This window comes from Myxocyprinus asiaticus, chromosome 32, assembly GCF_019703515.2.
Source record: "Myxocyprinus asiaticus isolate MX2 ecotype Aquarium Trade chromosome 32, UBuf_Myxa_2, whole genome shotgun sequence".
NCBI classification, from domain to species: Eukaryota; Metazoa; Chordata; class Actinopteri; order Cypriniformes; family Catostomidae; genus Myxocyprinus; species Myxocyprinus asiaticus.
In genome coordinates this window covers 32,469,994-32,485,308 of record NC_059375.1, presented here as the reverse complement: position 1 = coordinate 32,485,308, position 15,315 = coordinate 32,469,994, and the positions used below count along the sequence as shown (strand labels likewise).

Below are 15,315 nucleotides of genomic sequence, written 5' to 3'. Positions count from 1 at the left end.
CTTTAGGTAGACAGTTAGAGACAATCCTGCAGGGGGCCACTCAGGGTCAAATAATTAGCTTCATACACAGTGTTTGTTGAACAGTGTGACTTCTATTCCCCAACCAAGACACTTTGGCATGAAACTCAGAGAACTTTTGGATCTGTAAAGAGGCACTCGGTAGCATCTGTGTTAATGCTGCGAGGACATCTGGCAGGGTAGATGCAGCATAACGCAAAAACAGAAGTTCTCAGTTACTAATGTCATTATAAAAATGTGCTGTTCGCTGTCAGCCATGATTAATTTATACATGAAAGCATCCAATGACAGGGTATTATTGAGATAAAGCAATGTTCGACTGGTCATATGATCTCAACAGGGTTCTGTTCATGAATGTGTGCCCAGCACCATATGTAGAGTAAGACAGATAGGACTAGAATCTTCATCTCATGTGACTGCACATCTGTGATTCTGAATGGCACTGGCTTTCTTCACGGTATTGAATATCAGTCTGAATGGTGTAACAGAGAAAGCTATGTGTGGTCTAACCAGAGTTCCAGTTGGTGCTGGTTTGGTTCCACACAGTGCCTTATCTCGCTCTACTGTGACACATTTCAGGAGTGCCACCGTCTCCTGCAACTCTCTTTCCTTCTCTCTCAACTCAGCAGTTACCTGAGGACATATAACCAGATATTAAAAGCATGTCAACATTACGTCCTCATAGAATAACTTTCTTACAAGGGAATTGCTAACTGACTACATGACATAGGTCATTATATGATTTTTGCCAGGTCTAAAGTACAGATAATTTTAATGTCAGCCATGAAATCCATTTCATTTTGCTTCACAATTTAGGTAATTTAAAGTTTAGGTCTCACCTGATGATTCTAACACTAGGTCAGTATTTGACTGTGTTTCCGCTCACCTGGTCTCTGGCCATTGTGAGGCTCTGGATAAGTTCCTCGCTTCTCAGGTAGTGTTCAGAACGCACCTCCTCACATCGCCGCTCCCAGTCTAACTCCAGCTGAACTCTCTTCTGCTCCAGTGCCTGCTCTCTCTGCAGCCCACTCGCTACCTGATGCTTATACCTGACAGCAATACATCTCACCTGTAGGATTGCTGTAGGATTTTTTTAAGTTGACTATTTATTTAGCAAATGTAGTAATCCCTCAACTTCAGGGCAAAAACTCATACTTGACTTCTCATATCATTGTTATCATGCTTCTTATATAACAGGGTTCCCACCTCTTTCAACCAATACATTTCCATCTCTTTTTCAGTCATTCCTGATTACTGAAGAACAATTAAAAAAAATAATTTAATGGAAATTGCTGGGGCACATTTCCAATTGTTTGACAGGTATCAATCCTTGGAATGAATATATATATATATATATATATATATATATATATATATATATATATATATATATATATATATATAAAATTTTGTTTTGTTTTTAAATAAATTGTATCCCCTTTTTCTCCCAATTTTGGAATGCTCAATTCCCACTACTTAGTAGGTCCTCGTGGTGGCGCGGTTGTGGAGGCTCATGCCACCCTCTGCGGTCCACGCACAACTTACCATGCACCCCATTGGGAGCAAGAACCACTAATTGCAACCACGAGGAGGTTATCCCATGTGACTCTACCCTCCCTAGCAACCGGGCCAATTTGGTTGCTTAGGAGACCTGGCAAGAGTCACTCAGCACACCCTGAACTCGAACTCCCAACAAAAGGGGTGGTAGTCAGCGTCAATACACGCTGAGCTACCCAGGCCCCGGAATTAATAAATTTAAACGGTGACATTTAAGTGAACAAATGTCTTCAGTAAAACAAAGAAAAAAATTACCCTAGGTTCAAATAAGGCACAACAGTGAAATTAAATCTTGCCAATTATATATTTTGAACATAACTAGAAAAATATATTTAAATATTGACTAAAGAAAGTTCCATGAATTTGATTAACTTTATGATTTTTCCAGGCTTGGAAATCAAATTTCTAAAATTTGCTGATCTATCCAGGTTTTCTGTGACTGTTGGAACCCTGTGTTAAAGGGATAGTTCACCCAAAAATGAAAATTCTCTCATCATTTACTCACCCTCAAGCCATCCCAGACGTGCATGACTTTCTTTCTTCTGCTGAACACAAACAAAGATTTTTAAAAGAATGTCTCAGCTCTGTAGGTCCTCACAATCCAAGTGTATGGTGACCAAAATTTTGAAGCTCCAAAATGCACATAAAGGCAGCACAGTGATCCATAAGACTCCAGTGGTTAAATCTATGTCTTCTGAAGCGATATGATAAGTGTGGGTGGGAAACCACTGGAGTCTTCTGGATTACTTTTATGCTGCTTTTATTTCCTTTTGGAGCTTCAAAAGTTTGATAGCCATTCACTTGCATTGTGAGTACCTTCAGAGCTGAAATATATTTCTTCTAAAAATCTTAATTTGTGTTCAGCAGAAGAAAGAATGTCACACACATCTGGGATGGCATGAGGGTGAGCAAATGATGAGAGAGTTTCTATTTATGAGTGAACTATCCCTTTAAACAGTATAAATGTTGTCTTATTTACAGGGCAAAAGTTAGGGTGAATACAGGTAAAGTGGGAGACTTTTTGATAATTTGTCATTGGTGATATATATGAATAATTATGAGTAATATATGATCCAAGTGTCTACAACGTCATTCCATACTAGTTTAAAAGCGTCTCTGACCAATTCTATTTTAGCAACTGCTGCCATGCGCCATTTCTCTGACAAGCGTTTGCTTTTTTCCAACGAGAGTCTATGGGAGTAATGTGTGTTTGAGTAGTTTTTAGTTTAATTTTATAAAAATTATCTGAAAATTTGAAAAAACTTTGTTGCTGGTCATTTGTAAAACTAAAAATACGAGGTACTTAGAGAGGATACACACAGTGTTTTTTCTTTTTTTTTTTTTTTGTTAGATCTTTAAATAAATCTTGAGAATTGCATTCTATGGATTAAAATGTGTCAGCCTTCATTCCCAAATGAACAGCAAGGACACCTACATTTGCTCCAAGGTAATTTAAAGCTAATAACTTAACGTTAATTAATTTATACTGTATATTGATTCAGCTCTTAGTAAAGGCAATAGTAAATAAAGAGTTCACAGCACCATTGTGAGTGTGTTATGAGACGTTATGAGCAGTTTTGTTCACTTACACTAATGTTATCAGGTGTGTAATCGCCATCAAATGAAGCTTTTCTCTTTTCAAGTGACTGTAATAATCTATTGCCTCAATTCTGATTTACAGTCTCCACAGTTTTCAATCAAATTACCGGTACTATGTAATTTAACAATTTATTTTACAAAAAACATAAAATTAATATGCTTTAAAATGTCACTCTTCATTCCAGCCCACATAAGAATATTATCAATTCCGTTTAAGAGAATATTTTGCCAAAAAATTGCGCCATTCACAACAATCTCCCATTCATTCCTATGAGAAGTTCTGTAAAGCTTTTCAGAGCAAGCAATGGTAATTAAGGGGGGCGGAGTTAAGCGAAGGGTCAATTATTTATCTTGTGAACTCTCACCTTTCTATATCCTCTTTACACCTTTGCAACTCTACTTTCACTTTGGCATCTCTCTCCCCTACAGAAAGCAGCTTGGTATCCTTGGCAACCATTTCTTTGGAGACCTGAGTGATGTAAGTATCCCAGCCAGATCGAGTTGTTTCCAGCTGCGTTCTGAGCCTTTAAAACAAGTAAGAGATTGAAATCTAATGCACATCTCATTACAAGTGTGAGATCAAATACAAGTTAAGGTTCTCCATTTGGTACACAGAAGAGATGCTTGACCTAAGCATCTCAAATATGTAATTAATGAAAGTTAAACTATAAGAACAGATGAATTAGGAGCATTTGCGTTACCTCGAAGCCATGAAATTACAAACATGTTATACAGTGGTGGCCAAAAATATTGGCACCCTTGGTAAATATGAGCAAAGAAGGCTGTGAAAAAAAATCAGCATTGTTTATCCTTTTGATCTTTCATAAAAACTTTTTTTTTTTTTTTAAACACAAAAATCTAACCTTTAATTGAAGTAAAACAATTGAAACAAGGGACATATCTCATTGTTAAATATTTTTCTCCAAAATGCATTGGCCATAATTATTGGCACCCTTTTATTCAATACTTTTTGCAGCCTCCCTTTGCCAAGATAACAGCTCCGAGTCTTCTTGGAGAACACCTGGCAAGGGATCTGAGACCATTCCTCCATACAGAATCTCTACGGATCCTTCAAATTCAGAGGCCCATGTTGGTGGACTCTCCTCTTCAGTTCACCCCACAAATTTTCTATGGGGTTCAGGTCAGGGGACTGGGATGGCCATGGTAAAACCTTGATTTTGTGGTCAGTGAACCATTTTTGTGTTGATTTTGATGTTTGTTTTGGATCATTGTCCTGCTAGAAGATCAAACCAGGGCCCATTGTAAGCTTCCTGGCAGAGGCAGCCAGGTTTTCATTTTTTATCTGTTGGTATTTGATAGAGTCTGTGATGCCATGTATCCAAACAAGATGTCCAGGACCTCTGGCAGAAAAACAGCCCCACAACTTTAAAGACCGTGGGCACTTCTCATCTCTGTGTGCACCAAACTCATCTCTGGTGTTTGTTGCCAAAAAGCTCTTTTTTTGTTTCATCTGACCATAGAACCCGGTCCCATTTGAAGTTCCTGTAGTGTCTGGCAAACTGAAGATGCTTGAGTTTGTTGTTGGATGAGAGCAGAGGCTTTTTTCTTGAAACCCTCCCAAACAACTTGTGGTGATGTAGGTGATGTCTGATATTTTTTTTTTTAGACTTTCTGACCCCAAGACCCAACTAATTTCTGCAATTCTCCAGCTGAGAACCTTAGAGATTCTTTGGCCACTTGAACCATCCTCGTCACTGTGTGTGGAGACAATGAAGACACACATCCTTTTCCAGATCTCCAGTTGATTGGAACTTGCCCTGATGGTGGAAATGGGCATTTTCAATGCTTTGGCTATTTTCTTATTGCCACTTCCCATTATGTGAAGCTCAACAATTTCATGTTCCTAGTCACCCAGGTGCACTAAAAAATGTAAAATATGAAAGGGAATATACTTCAGATATATTTTACTCATAAGAATTTCTAGGGGTGCCAATAATTGTGGCATTTGTGTTTTGTGTTTTGGAGAAAAATATTTATTTAATAGTGAGATATTTCCCCTCATTCAATTGTTTTACTTCAATTAAAGTTTAGATTTATGTGAATATTTTGAATGAAAGATCAAAAGATTTTTTTTCACAGTCTTCTTTGCTCATATTTAGCAAGGGTGCCAATATTTTTGGCCACCACTATATAATCCTAGTGTGCTGAAAGCCATTATTAGGGACACGCACACATGTCCTCTCAATGCATTTACACTCATTTAGTCATCAGCAGGAGCCACTGGCAATGCAATGCCTCCCACATATACAGTTGGCCTTCTGGACCATTTACAATTGACTGTTTCTGAGTTAAGACTCCAAACCACAGCGGTAGTACAAAATATGGCCAAAAGTATGTGGTCACCCCCTTGTAATTAACGGGTTTGGTTATTCCAGTAATTCCATTGAAGGTAAATCTCAATGCTATAGCATAAAATTACATTCTAGAGAATTGTGAATGGTTTACAAAGTCTGGTGTGGAAGAACTTGACGGTCCAGCACAATGCCCAGACCTGAACCCCACTGAACACCTTTGGGATAAATTGGAACACTGATTGTGAGCCAGACTCCATCGCCCAACATCAGTGCCTGATCTCACTGAAACTCTTGTTCCAACATTTAGTTGAGGGCCTTCCCAGAAGAGTGGAAACTGTTAAAGCACCAAAGGGAAGGATTATTGCCTATGGTTTTGAAATTTTCAACAAGCACGTATGAGTTTAGTCTTTGGGTGTCCACATACTTTTGGTCATGTACTGTATTTCTTGGTATGTAAAAATCAACCACATAACATTTCTGTGAATAGTAGTTTTGGTATATCCGTTTCTTACTCCTGTATCTGCTGGTCTTTATGGTGGAGGTCATCTGCATGGCTCCTTTCTCTCCTCTCCTGCTCCAGGATCAGCCTGTCCAGTTGGGCCTGCAGCTCTGAGGTCCTGTCCCTCATCTCCTGGAGCTCTTTCTTGTGAGCCTCTCTTATAAGGCCCAGTGCATCCTCTTTCTCCTGAGACCTGCGTTCCAGCTCTGCATGCCTGCAGCCAACAGCAGCACATATCACATTTCAAAACAGCACAGTAAAACATGCCGGCCTACCAAGAGGAATCTGAGTTATACATATTAATCTAACAAGGAAGAGTTCATGACATGACAGTTTGTCGAGTTGTCATTAGACTATTCAATAAAGTCTTATTTACTTGTACAAGGCCTGTACCTTTATGTCAGATACCTTTTTAATAAATCTACTCAATCTGCATTTGTCACCAATTTGAAAAGAGGACAGATGTTCAGGACACAGGGTATGTTATGACAAGAGATGGAGCATCTCAGATTCTAAATGCAGAAAACTTACTTCCTGTTGTAGGCTTTCTGCTCTTTTTTATAATTGCTCTCCATTTGCTGTAGTTTGTCCTTAAGCTCTTTTATCCTGGAAAACAGTAATAATGATCTTACCCACTGAAAATTGCATTCAAACAGAAATGACCAGTGTCTTTTCAGTGGAAGAGAGGCAATAACAGGGGGTGGGTATGGGTGATTGTATCACACTAAATTTCTTCAGTCATAAACAAGTTAAGTGATGACACCTCTTCAGCAAATGCTTAATAAAGTTCTCTCTCTCTCTGCCTGAGAAAAAAAAAGTGTGACCATTTCAAACTGTCACTGGCAGCTACCATACAAGTTTATCTTGGCTGTGAGGTCAAGGGCAATTTTAATACATTAATACTTATTAAAAAGCTATATGATTGAACTGAAAGACTGAATCTTTTAAAATATGTAATAAAAATTATTTTATTAAAGTATCTAGTTCTTGACACTTTAGCTGATAAATGTATTTTAGTAAACATAATTTTACTTAAAGAATTATAAAGTAGGTCCCAATTAGACAGTTGCTTTAAAAACATAATATTCCTGCCAGCTAGAAGATCTGAGATAAAGTGAGAAAATATCATTTTAAGTGTATTCTTTTCCAAGCATTTCAGTTGTAATTGGAACACTCCGACTTTTTGTATTAAATTCAAAATTATAAAATCAAGTCTTTCTCAATCTAAATATTTTATTGGTACAGTCAGCGTTGGCACACATATATGTTTATTATTTCAAAAGATGGCAGGCAGGTTTGTACTAGTCTGGGAGTTGTGAAGAAAAATAAAAAAAAATTGATTATCAATTTACCTGGAGTCTTTCATTGCAGTGGTGTTCTTTAGATCCCAATCTCTGCGCTGGATCTCTTTTTGTGCCAGCTGGTAAAGTTCCTCAGATGCCTGCAGGGCTTCAGTGGCCTGATTGTGAGCTTTGGTGTGGACCTCCAGCTCTTTGCTCAAAAGCTTTTCCTGCACAGTTCAATGTTACAGTTAAACTCAGATACATGCATGCAGAGGGTCACTCATACCACAGATCCAGTATCAGGAGCCATGACTTCTGATGGCAACAAAATGGGGATTTTTTGAGATTTGAAGGGATATGTGTCTTACTTTGAGCTCATGGGAGAGAACAATGCTGTTCATCTCATCCAGCTTTAGACTGAATTCATGCTCCCGTTTTCTCATCTCACTGTCAAAATCTGCCATCACTTCCTGTTGTGGAATTGTGTGTAGATTCAAATTACAGCATATATACATTCACTTTATTAGGAACACTATGGTCCTAATAAAGAGCCTGATGTGGTCTTCTTCTGTTGTAGCCCATCTGTCTCAAAATTTGCTGTGTTGTGCATTCTGAGATGCTATTCTGCTAACTAAATTAGTACAGAGTGGTTATTTGAGTTACCGTAGACTTTCTGTCATCTTGAACCAGCCTGGCCATTCTCTGTTGACCTCTCTCATCAACAAGGCATTTCCGTCTGCAGAACTGACGCTCACTGGATGTTCTTTCTTTTTGACACCATTCTGAGTAAACTCTAGAGACGATTGTGTGTGAAAATCCCAGGGGATCAGTAGTTACAGAAATACTCAAACCAGCCTGGCACCAACAATCATGCCACGATCGAGATAATTGAGATCGCATTTTTCCCCCATTCTGATGGTTGATGTGAACATTAACTGAAGCTCCTGACCTGTATCTGCATGATTTTATGAACTGCACTGCTGCCACAAGATTGGCTGATTAGATAATCGCATGAATAAGTAGGTGTACAGGTGTTCCTAATAAAGTGCTCAGTGAGTATATATTGTAAATTGATCTACTTTCAACTAAGAATGCACCCAAAATACATTTTATAAAATGCTTAAAAAAGCACTGAAATGTCAAACGCAAGCAACAGAATCCAGTGAAACACAGAACAATACACAACCTATTTTAGAACTGACATGAATAGTCTACAGCAGAAATACTCAAATTACATAGCTAATAGGCCACTTCTTGAAATTGCTGGGTGACCAGGGGCCAGTAAATAAAATGACCTGGTAAAACCTAGTATACTTTACTTATTTGGTCACCTTATCACCTCACCTTCATCAAATAAGTCATAATTGCTGGCTAGACACTTTCTTTTTTCAGAACAGTGTAGTCAGTGTTAAACTGTATTTTTGCAAGTCAAATGTGCACATTAACATTTTTGGCTGTAGTTCATCACTCCTTTGTTTTACAGGCATAATTGTTGTCTCTTTTGAAAGTGGACACTTGAAAGTTTGTTGTACAAAAGTCAGAATTAATCAAAGTCATGAAGAAAATGTATGGTAAAGTGATCAGCAATATATTTCCATAACATATTTTATGAAATAATACTGACTTTGTTGATGCACTGAAACACAATGGAGCTAAAGCCACAACTCAAATGACAATGTTCAGTGACATTATCTGTGATCCTCAAGGCCTTATCATTTTGCTTCAAAGAAGGAAGTGATGACTGCTTTAGTGATTTAGTTTTACACAGATCAATGGCTAAGAACTCCTGCCAGCTGGAATACTTTCAGGTCAGTAGGTTTCCTTTAAATAACATACAATATCCTGGCATTAATCCAAGGCCATCCATTTGTGGATTTATTTGTAGATCACATGAAATCCCATAACTCTGAATATGCTCTGAATATATTTTTCCAGACTGCTTCAGTTTTTGTAACTTTAACCACACTACAAGGGTCAATTCCTTACAAAAAGCTATGTTATGGCTTTAGATGAATATACACTCACTGAGCACTTTATTCAGAACACCTGTACTCCTACTTATTCATGCGATTATCTAATCAGCAAATCGTGTGACAGCAGTGCAATGCATAAAATAATGCAGAATCGGGTCAGGAGCTTTAGTTACTGTTCCCATCAACCTGCTGTTGCCACGTTCCCATCAGTGATTTTTACCGTGACATGATTGTTGGTGCCAGATGGGCTGGTTTGAGTATTTCTCTAACTGCTGATCTCCTGGGATTTTCACGCACAACAGTCTCTAGAATTTACTCAGAATGGTGGCAAAAACAAAAAACATCCAGTGAGAGGCAGTTCTGAGGAACGAAACCCCTTGTTGATGAGAGAAGACAACAGAGAATGGCCAGACTGGTTCGAGCTGACAGAAAGGCTCCGGTAACTCAGATAACCACTCTGTACAATTATAGTGAGCAGAATAGCATCTCAGAATGCACAACATGTCAAACCTTGATGCTGATGGGCTACAACAGCAGAAGACCATGACGGGCACTTTATTAGGACCATAGTGTTACTAATAAAGTGCTCGGTGAGTGTATATATAAGTATAACAAATCTTATGGACAACTTTTGTGGTGCTTTTTTTGTCCTTTTTGTAACTTAGCAGTATAAATCATCAAATCTACAATTTTGAGTGAATTTCTCTTTTAAGCAATAGATGTCCAGTTGTTTAGGCACAGGAATATGAAACTGTTGTTGGTGACTGCCATACCTGTTTCTGCAGGGCCAGCTCCTCATCGGATTCCCGAATTCGTCGCTGGAGATTGCGTCTCAATGTTTCGTTCTCCTCCCTGAGTTTTTGGATCTCACTTTCCATCACGCTACAAAGCAAGAGCAAAACATCATCAAAATGCCACACAGGACCACATAGAATTTGGAAAAAGAATATAAATTACTAAACATGGATGAGCCTGAGATTACCATGTCATACTAGGGCTGTACAATTATGATAAAAATCATAATTGTTGATTATTTCCCTTGATTTTGTAATTGCAATGCCATATTTTTTATGTAGGCTACACATCCAAAACAAGCAGAAAATTGTGTTTGTGAATTACTTTATAGTGAACTACACATTGGCCCTCTTAGCAGCATTAAAAACAAAACAGTTTTTTAAAATTTTGAATAAATCATACACAGACGGCGATGCTCAACCACTTAAAAAAAAAAAAAAAATTAAAATGTAAATAGATATTTTGTTGCAATTGGGATACACCTAAATGAAATGCTGTAATTGACACTTTCACAATTAGTTATCTGTGTCTTAAGTTATCTGTGTCAGCTGTATTTGTAATCTTGATTATTTTTTTTATTCATTGTGCAGCCCTTGGTCATACCTCTGCATCTTTTCCAATTTAAGTCGGAGATCAACTCCTCTCTTCTGATATTGCATTTCTATGTCCTCCTTCGCCTTCCTCTCCTCCTCCAGGGCATCCTGGAGTTTTGCCATCTCAATCCTCAGTTCACTGACCTCTTCTCGCCTGGCACTGTCCTCAATCTGAGCATGGGCTGCCAAGGCATCATACCGCTCCAGCTCTCTGTCCCTCTCCTCCAGGACACATAGATTGTACTTGAAGTCATCCCGCAAACGGAGGAAACGCTCTCTCTGGGCAGATAGCTCTGTTGTTGCCTCTTGCAAAGCAGTCTCTAGTTGTCCGATCCGCAAAGTCTGAAGTTCTTTCCATTCTTTTTCTTTACAGGCCAGTAGGGCCTCCAAGTCCACAGCCTCCTGCATGATTATGTCAAACAACAGCATACAGCATGACCTGGCATTCTGTTAAGCGAGCCTATGGGCACAGGATATGATATAGAAGATGTGTAGAAAAATGCTAAATAAAAACCCAAGCATTAGTTAAAAACTGCCATGATACTACCATGTTTTTTTTTTGGACATGTCCCACGGTACTACCATGGTTTGGAAATACCTTGGAGGACCATGTAAATACATGAATTTTAGTACCATGGTATATATCAGAGTACCATAGTATCTCCATCTGATACAATCAATGTACCATCGTACCAGAACCATTCTACATAGGGAAGCCTACAATTTTAGCGTAAAATAGCAAAACACGGGGTGTACTCTACTCTGACAAGGGGACAAGAGGCCGTTTTATTTTTTTTTTTTTTGGAATGGATGTCTATGGAGGATATTCTTAAGTATTTTGAATAAACTGCTTTTGTGAGGAAACGGCTAATCTTCAACATGTTTTACAGTAAACAATCCTTTTGGAATGAAATATGTGTGGAGTTTACTACGATAAAATTGCTGTTTTATAAGAGAAGATAGGGAAAATGTTTCGACAGGTAGGTGTCAGTTTACGACTCTCCCCATTCGTTTGTATGGTATCCGCAAACTGTGACTTACTGTCGTAACACGCTAGTTGACAGTTACGAACGCAGAGGTTGTTATCTCAGTAAATAAAAGACTGTCTGATAGTACCACCACAGTACTTTTCTAAGAGTAGTTAAACAACAAAAATATAAAGAATACAAAACATAAAATAAGTCTGATGAGTCTAAGGCTATGGTTCCAAATAGGGAGAGATATCTGACAATGACATGCACTCTGAATTCAATGATATACAGTTTGAGTTATATCCTTTTCAACCAGAATAATGTAACTAACGTAAAATTAGCACAGAGTAAACGTGTAGCTGAAGGATGAACATAAAACATTGAGGTCAAAACCTTGAACTGTCACAGTGGTTGCGCAATATTTTTTAGCTATAGCTCATATGAAAACAACAAGCAGAGACCGAAGTCACAAAGGAAAAGCTTTTTTTTTTTTTTTTTTTTCACTAAAGTGACAGAATGAGCAGAATTTCAGTCAAGAAAATAGTTATACAAGCTACCTTTGTGTGTATCAGCTCAAACATGTATGGAGAGCCATGTGTTTTCTTCGGCTAGCGAGCATAACAATGCAAATATTCTTTTATTTGATATTTTCTTAAACAAAACCGACTCCTGAACTGTGTAGATGGCAACATATACGACGGGGACGCTGTTATTAAGTATATCAAAAATAGTTCGCTTTAAATATTTTAGGACATGTTTGCTAAAGTTTTACCTCTGTGCTAGCGTCATTATGACTGTTTCCATGGGAACAGACGGCGTCGGCGATAACATCCGCTTCTATAGTGTCAGCTTCACTGGATGAGTAATCACGCTTATCTTGACAGAAACCCAGTATTTACCCTTTTACGCGACTGAAAATGTCATTTGTTTGCTTTGAAAAGAGGGAATAATGAGTTCACTTAGTATTATGTTCTGTTTCTGGCACGACTAATGATATCCTATATGTGACTTAACAAACAGCAGGCTATCGTAAAGTTATTAAAAGGTTTCGAGACATTAGTTTGAGCATAAATACGTTAAAGGTTAGGTAATAAAGATAGGAGACCACATAAATCAGTGTACAGTTGAAAATAATTACTCTAAATACTATAGTGTATTTATTTATTTGCTAGCTATTTCTTTTCTGCAAGCAATTTGTTGAGATTAGGCTATATATATATATATATATATATATATATATATATATATATATACACACACACACACACACACACACACACACACACACACACATACACACACACACACAAACAAGGTTGGGAGGATTACTTTTGAAATGTATTCCACTACAGATTACAGAATACATGCTGTAAATGTAATTTATAACATATTCCATTAGATTACTCAAGGTCAGTAACGTATTCTAAATACTTTGGATTACTTCTTCACCACTGGTAGATTTTTTCACTTGTTTTGACCATAAAAACTCTGCCAGTACAGTAAGACAAAATACACGTTAAAAATACATTCTCTGAAAAACTTAAATATCTTATGCAGTGTTGTTTCTAAAACAAGATAAATCAAATTGATCTTGTTTTAAGGATTTTTTGATATTTTTACAGGAAAACAATACAAAAATTATTATCAAGAATATGATTTTTGCCCTAATATCAAAGGTCTTACTAGAAAAAAAGAAATTATGATCCAACGTGAATTTTCTTGATAAAAAAATATGATCGTGCCTGGTAACGTGCATGTAAAATGGCTAGAAATAGCATTTTATCTTAGCATAAAGCTGACAACTTACACAAGGTTTATTTCTATTTCTTCTGCTCCAAACTTACTTCAAAATTACTCCTCTGTCTGCTCGTATGAATGTAACACACCATAAGAAATTGTTTCACCACTGTTCAAATGCACTTTGGATCATATCATTTATATGGATAAATGTTTTCCTTCTGAAAGGACTAAATATTAAATGAAACAAATGACAATAAAATGCAAAGTAATCTCTTCAGTGATCAAAATACTTTTTGAATGTAACTGTATTCTAATTACCAATAATTTCAATTGTAACTGTAGTGGAATACAGTTACTTATATTTTGTATTTTTAAATACGTAATCCCATTACATGTATTCCTAACACTGTATACTGTATATACACTCTAAGAAATAAATCCGTAAAATAACAGAAAAAGTACTGGCAGCTCATTACCCGGACTTTGTTCCATAATTAAAAAACTGAAATTTTCTGTTGATTGTCAGTGTGCCCACTGTAAAAAAACAAAACAATGTATTTTCTGTGTTTTAATGGTATACCTACAATAAAAAACAGGACATTTTCTATTATTTAATAGTGTATCTATAGTAAAAAAAAAAAACTGCAAATATTAAATAAAATCCATAAAATAACAGAAAATATACTGGCATCTCATTACCCGGACTTTGTTCCATAATTAAAAAACTGAAATTTTCTGTTGATTGTCAGTGTGCCCACTGTAAAAAAACAAAACAATGTATTTTCTGTGTTTTAATGGTATACCTACAATAAAAAACAGGACATTTTCTATTATTTAATAGTGTATCTATAGTAAAAAAAAAAACTGCAAATATTAAATAAAATCCATAAAATAACAGAAAATATACTGGCATCTCATTACCCCGACTTTGTCCTGTAATTAAAAAAAATGAAACATTTCTGTTAGTTAACTGTGTACCTACAGTGATAACTCTTGTTAAAAAAATTTTTTAACAAATCTTCTGCAATAAAAACTGATGATCTATGATTTAATAAAAAAATAGGATATCCCTAAAAAAAATCTTTTAAAATCACTGTTTTAGATGTGTGACTAGTCTGGATCAAAATGGCCCATTACAAACTGAAACACCCATAAAAAAAATAAATAAATTTCAACATGAAACTTCATGACATCCTCAGCAGTTGGGATATGAACATGTAAAATTGAAAATGACCAATTTCATGGGTCAAATGCAAAATGCAGTTCAGGAATAGAGGTGCAGATCAACAGGTTTCAAAAGTACACAATTTTTGTAAATTTTAGGCATAGAACTAAGACATAACAGAGCCTATAAAGGAGGATTATGTTGAATAAACCCTTGTAAGGTTAAACTGTTACACAAAAAGGCAGAAGATGGTAAAAAATCTGGGAGTCCCCTTAAAAAGAGATCCAGAGAGAATGGCAGCAGTCGTGCTGTTGTAGAAATGTCGGTCCTGCTCATGGGTGTGTTGTCTGCTCTAATGTGTGTGTTCGTCATATGAAAACAGAACACTGTCAGTGCAGAATCCACCCACTGAAGCTAGAAGGATCATTCTCAAAACCCACTGGATCACTATTGATCTAATTACTCCAAAAATGGCAAAGACGCTTGTCCACCTTTCGTAAATGATTTCTTTTTTCATCCGAGCACCAGTACTGTAATTAGACACTACAGGACGTCTCTCTACATATTGGTTTGATGGTTGGGTCTCATGTTCCTTTATCCCATGTGTACTGGCCAGTGGCTCTCAACACTCCAGCAGCCCCTTACCCCACAGCCCCAAGCTTACGTCCTCTCCAGAGTGTTCCGTTCCAGATGCTACTTCTATGACTGTAAAACAAAAGCAAAATATTTATATTAATACAAACTAACATTACACTTCCAACTGTGGTGATTTATTGTGTGTCAGAGACGCAATGAGAGAGAGTTGGA

General features: G+C 37.0%; 1 protein-coding gene across 1 annotated transcript in view; it reads right to left on the bottom strand.

Annotated features, from left to right (window-relative positions):
• Positions 1-12,363, bottom strand: part of LOC127423491 (coiled-coil domain-containing protein 57-like) — a 29,946-nt gene extending 17,583 nt beyond the window's left edge. The window contains exons 1-10 of the mRNA XM_051667840.1: positions 12,161-12,363; positions 10,643-11,092; positions 10,018-10,126; positions 7,640-7,741; positions 7,341-7,498; positions 6,520-6,594; positions 6,002-6,202; positions 3,540-3,698; positions 905-1,067; positions 529-651 (exon numbers count right to left, since the gene is read on the bottom strand). Of these exons, the coding sequence (XP_051523800.1) occupies positions 529-651; positions 905-1,067; positions 3,540-3,698; positions 6,002-6,202; positions 6,520-6,594; positions 7,341-7,498; positions 7,640-7,741; positions 10,018-10,126; positions 10,643-11,061 (1,509 nt within the window). The 5' untranslated portion in view covers positions 11,062-11,092; positions 12,161-12,363. The remainder of the gene's footprint in view (positions 1-528; positions 652-904; positions 1,068-3,539; positions 3,699-6,001; positions 6,203-6,519; positions 6,595-7,340; positions 7,499-7,639; positions 7,742-10,017; positions 10,127-10,642; positions 11,093-12,160) is intronic.
• Positions 12,364-15,315: the final 2,952 nt, after the last annotated feature.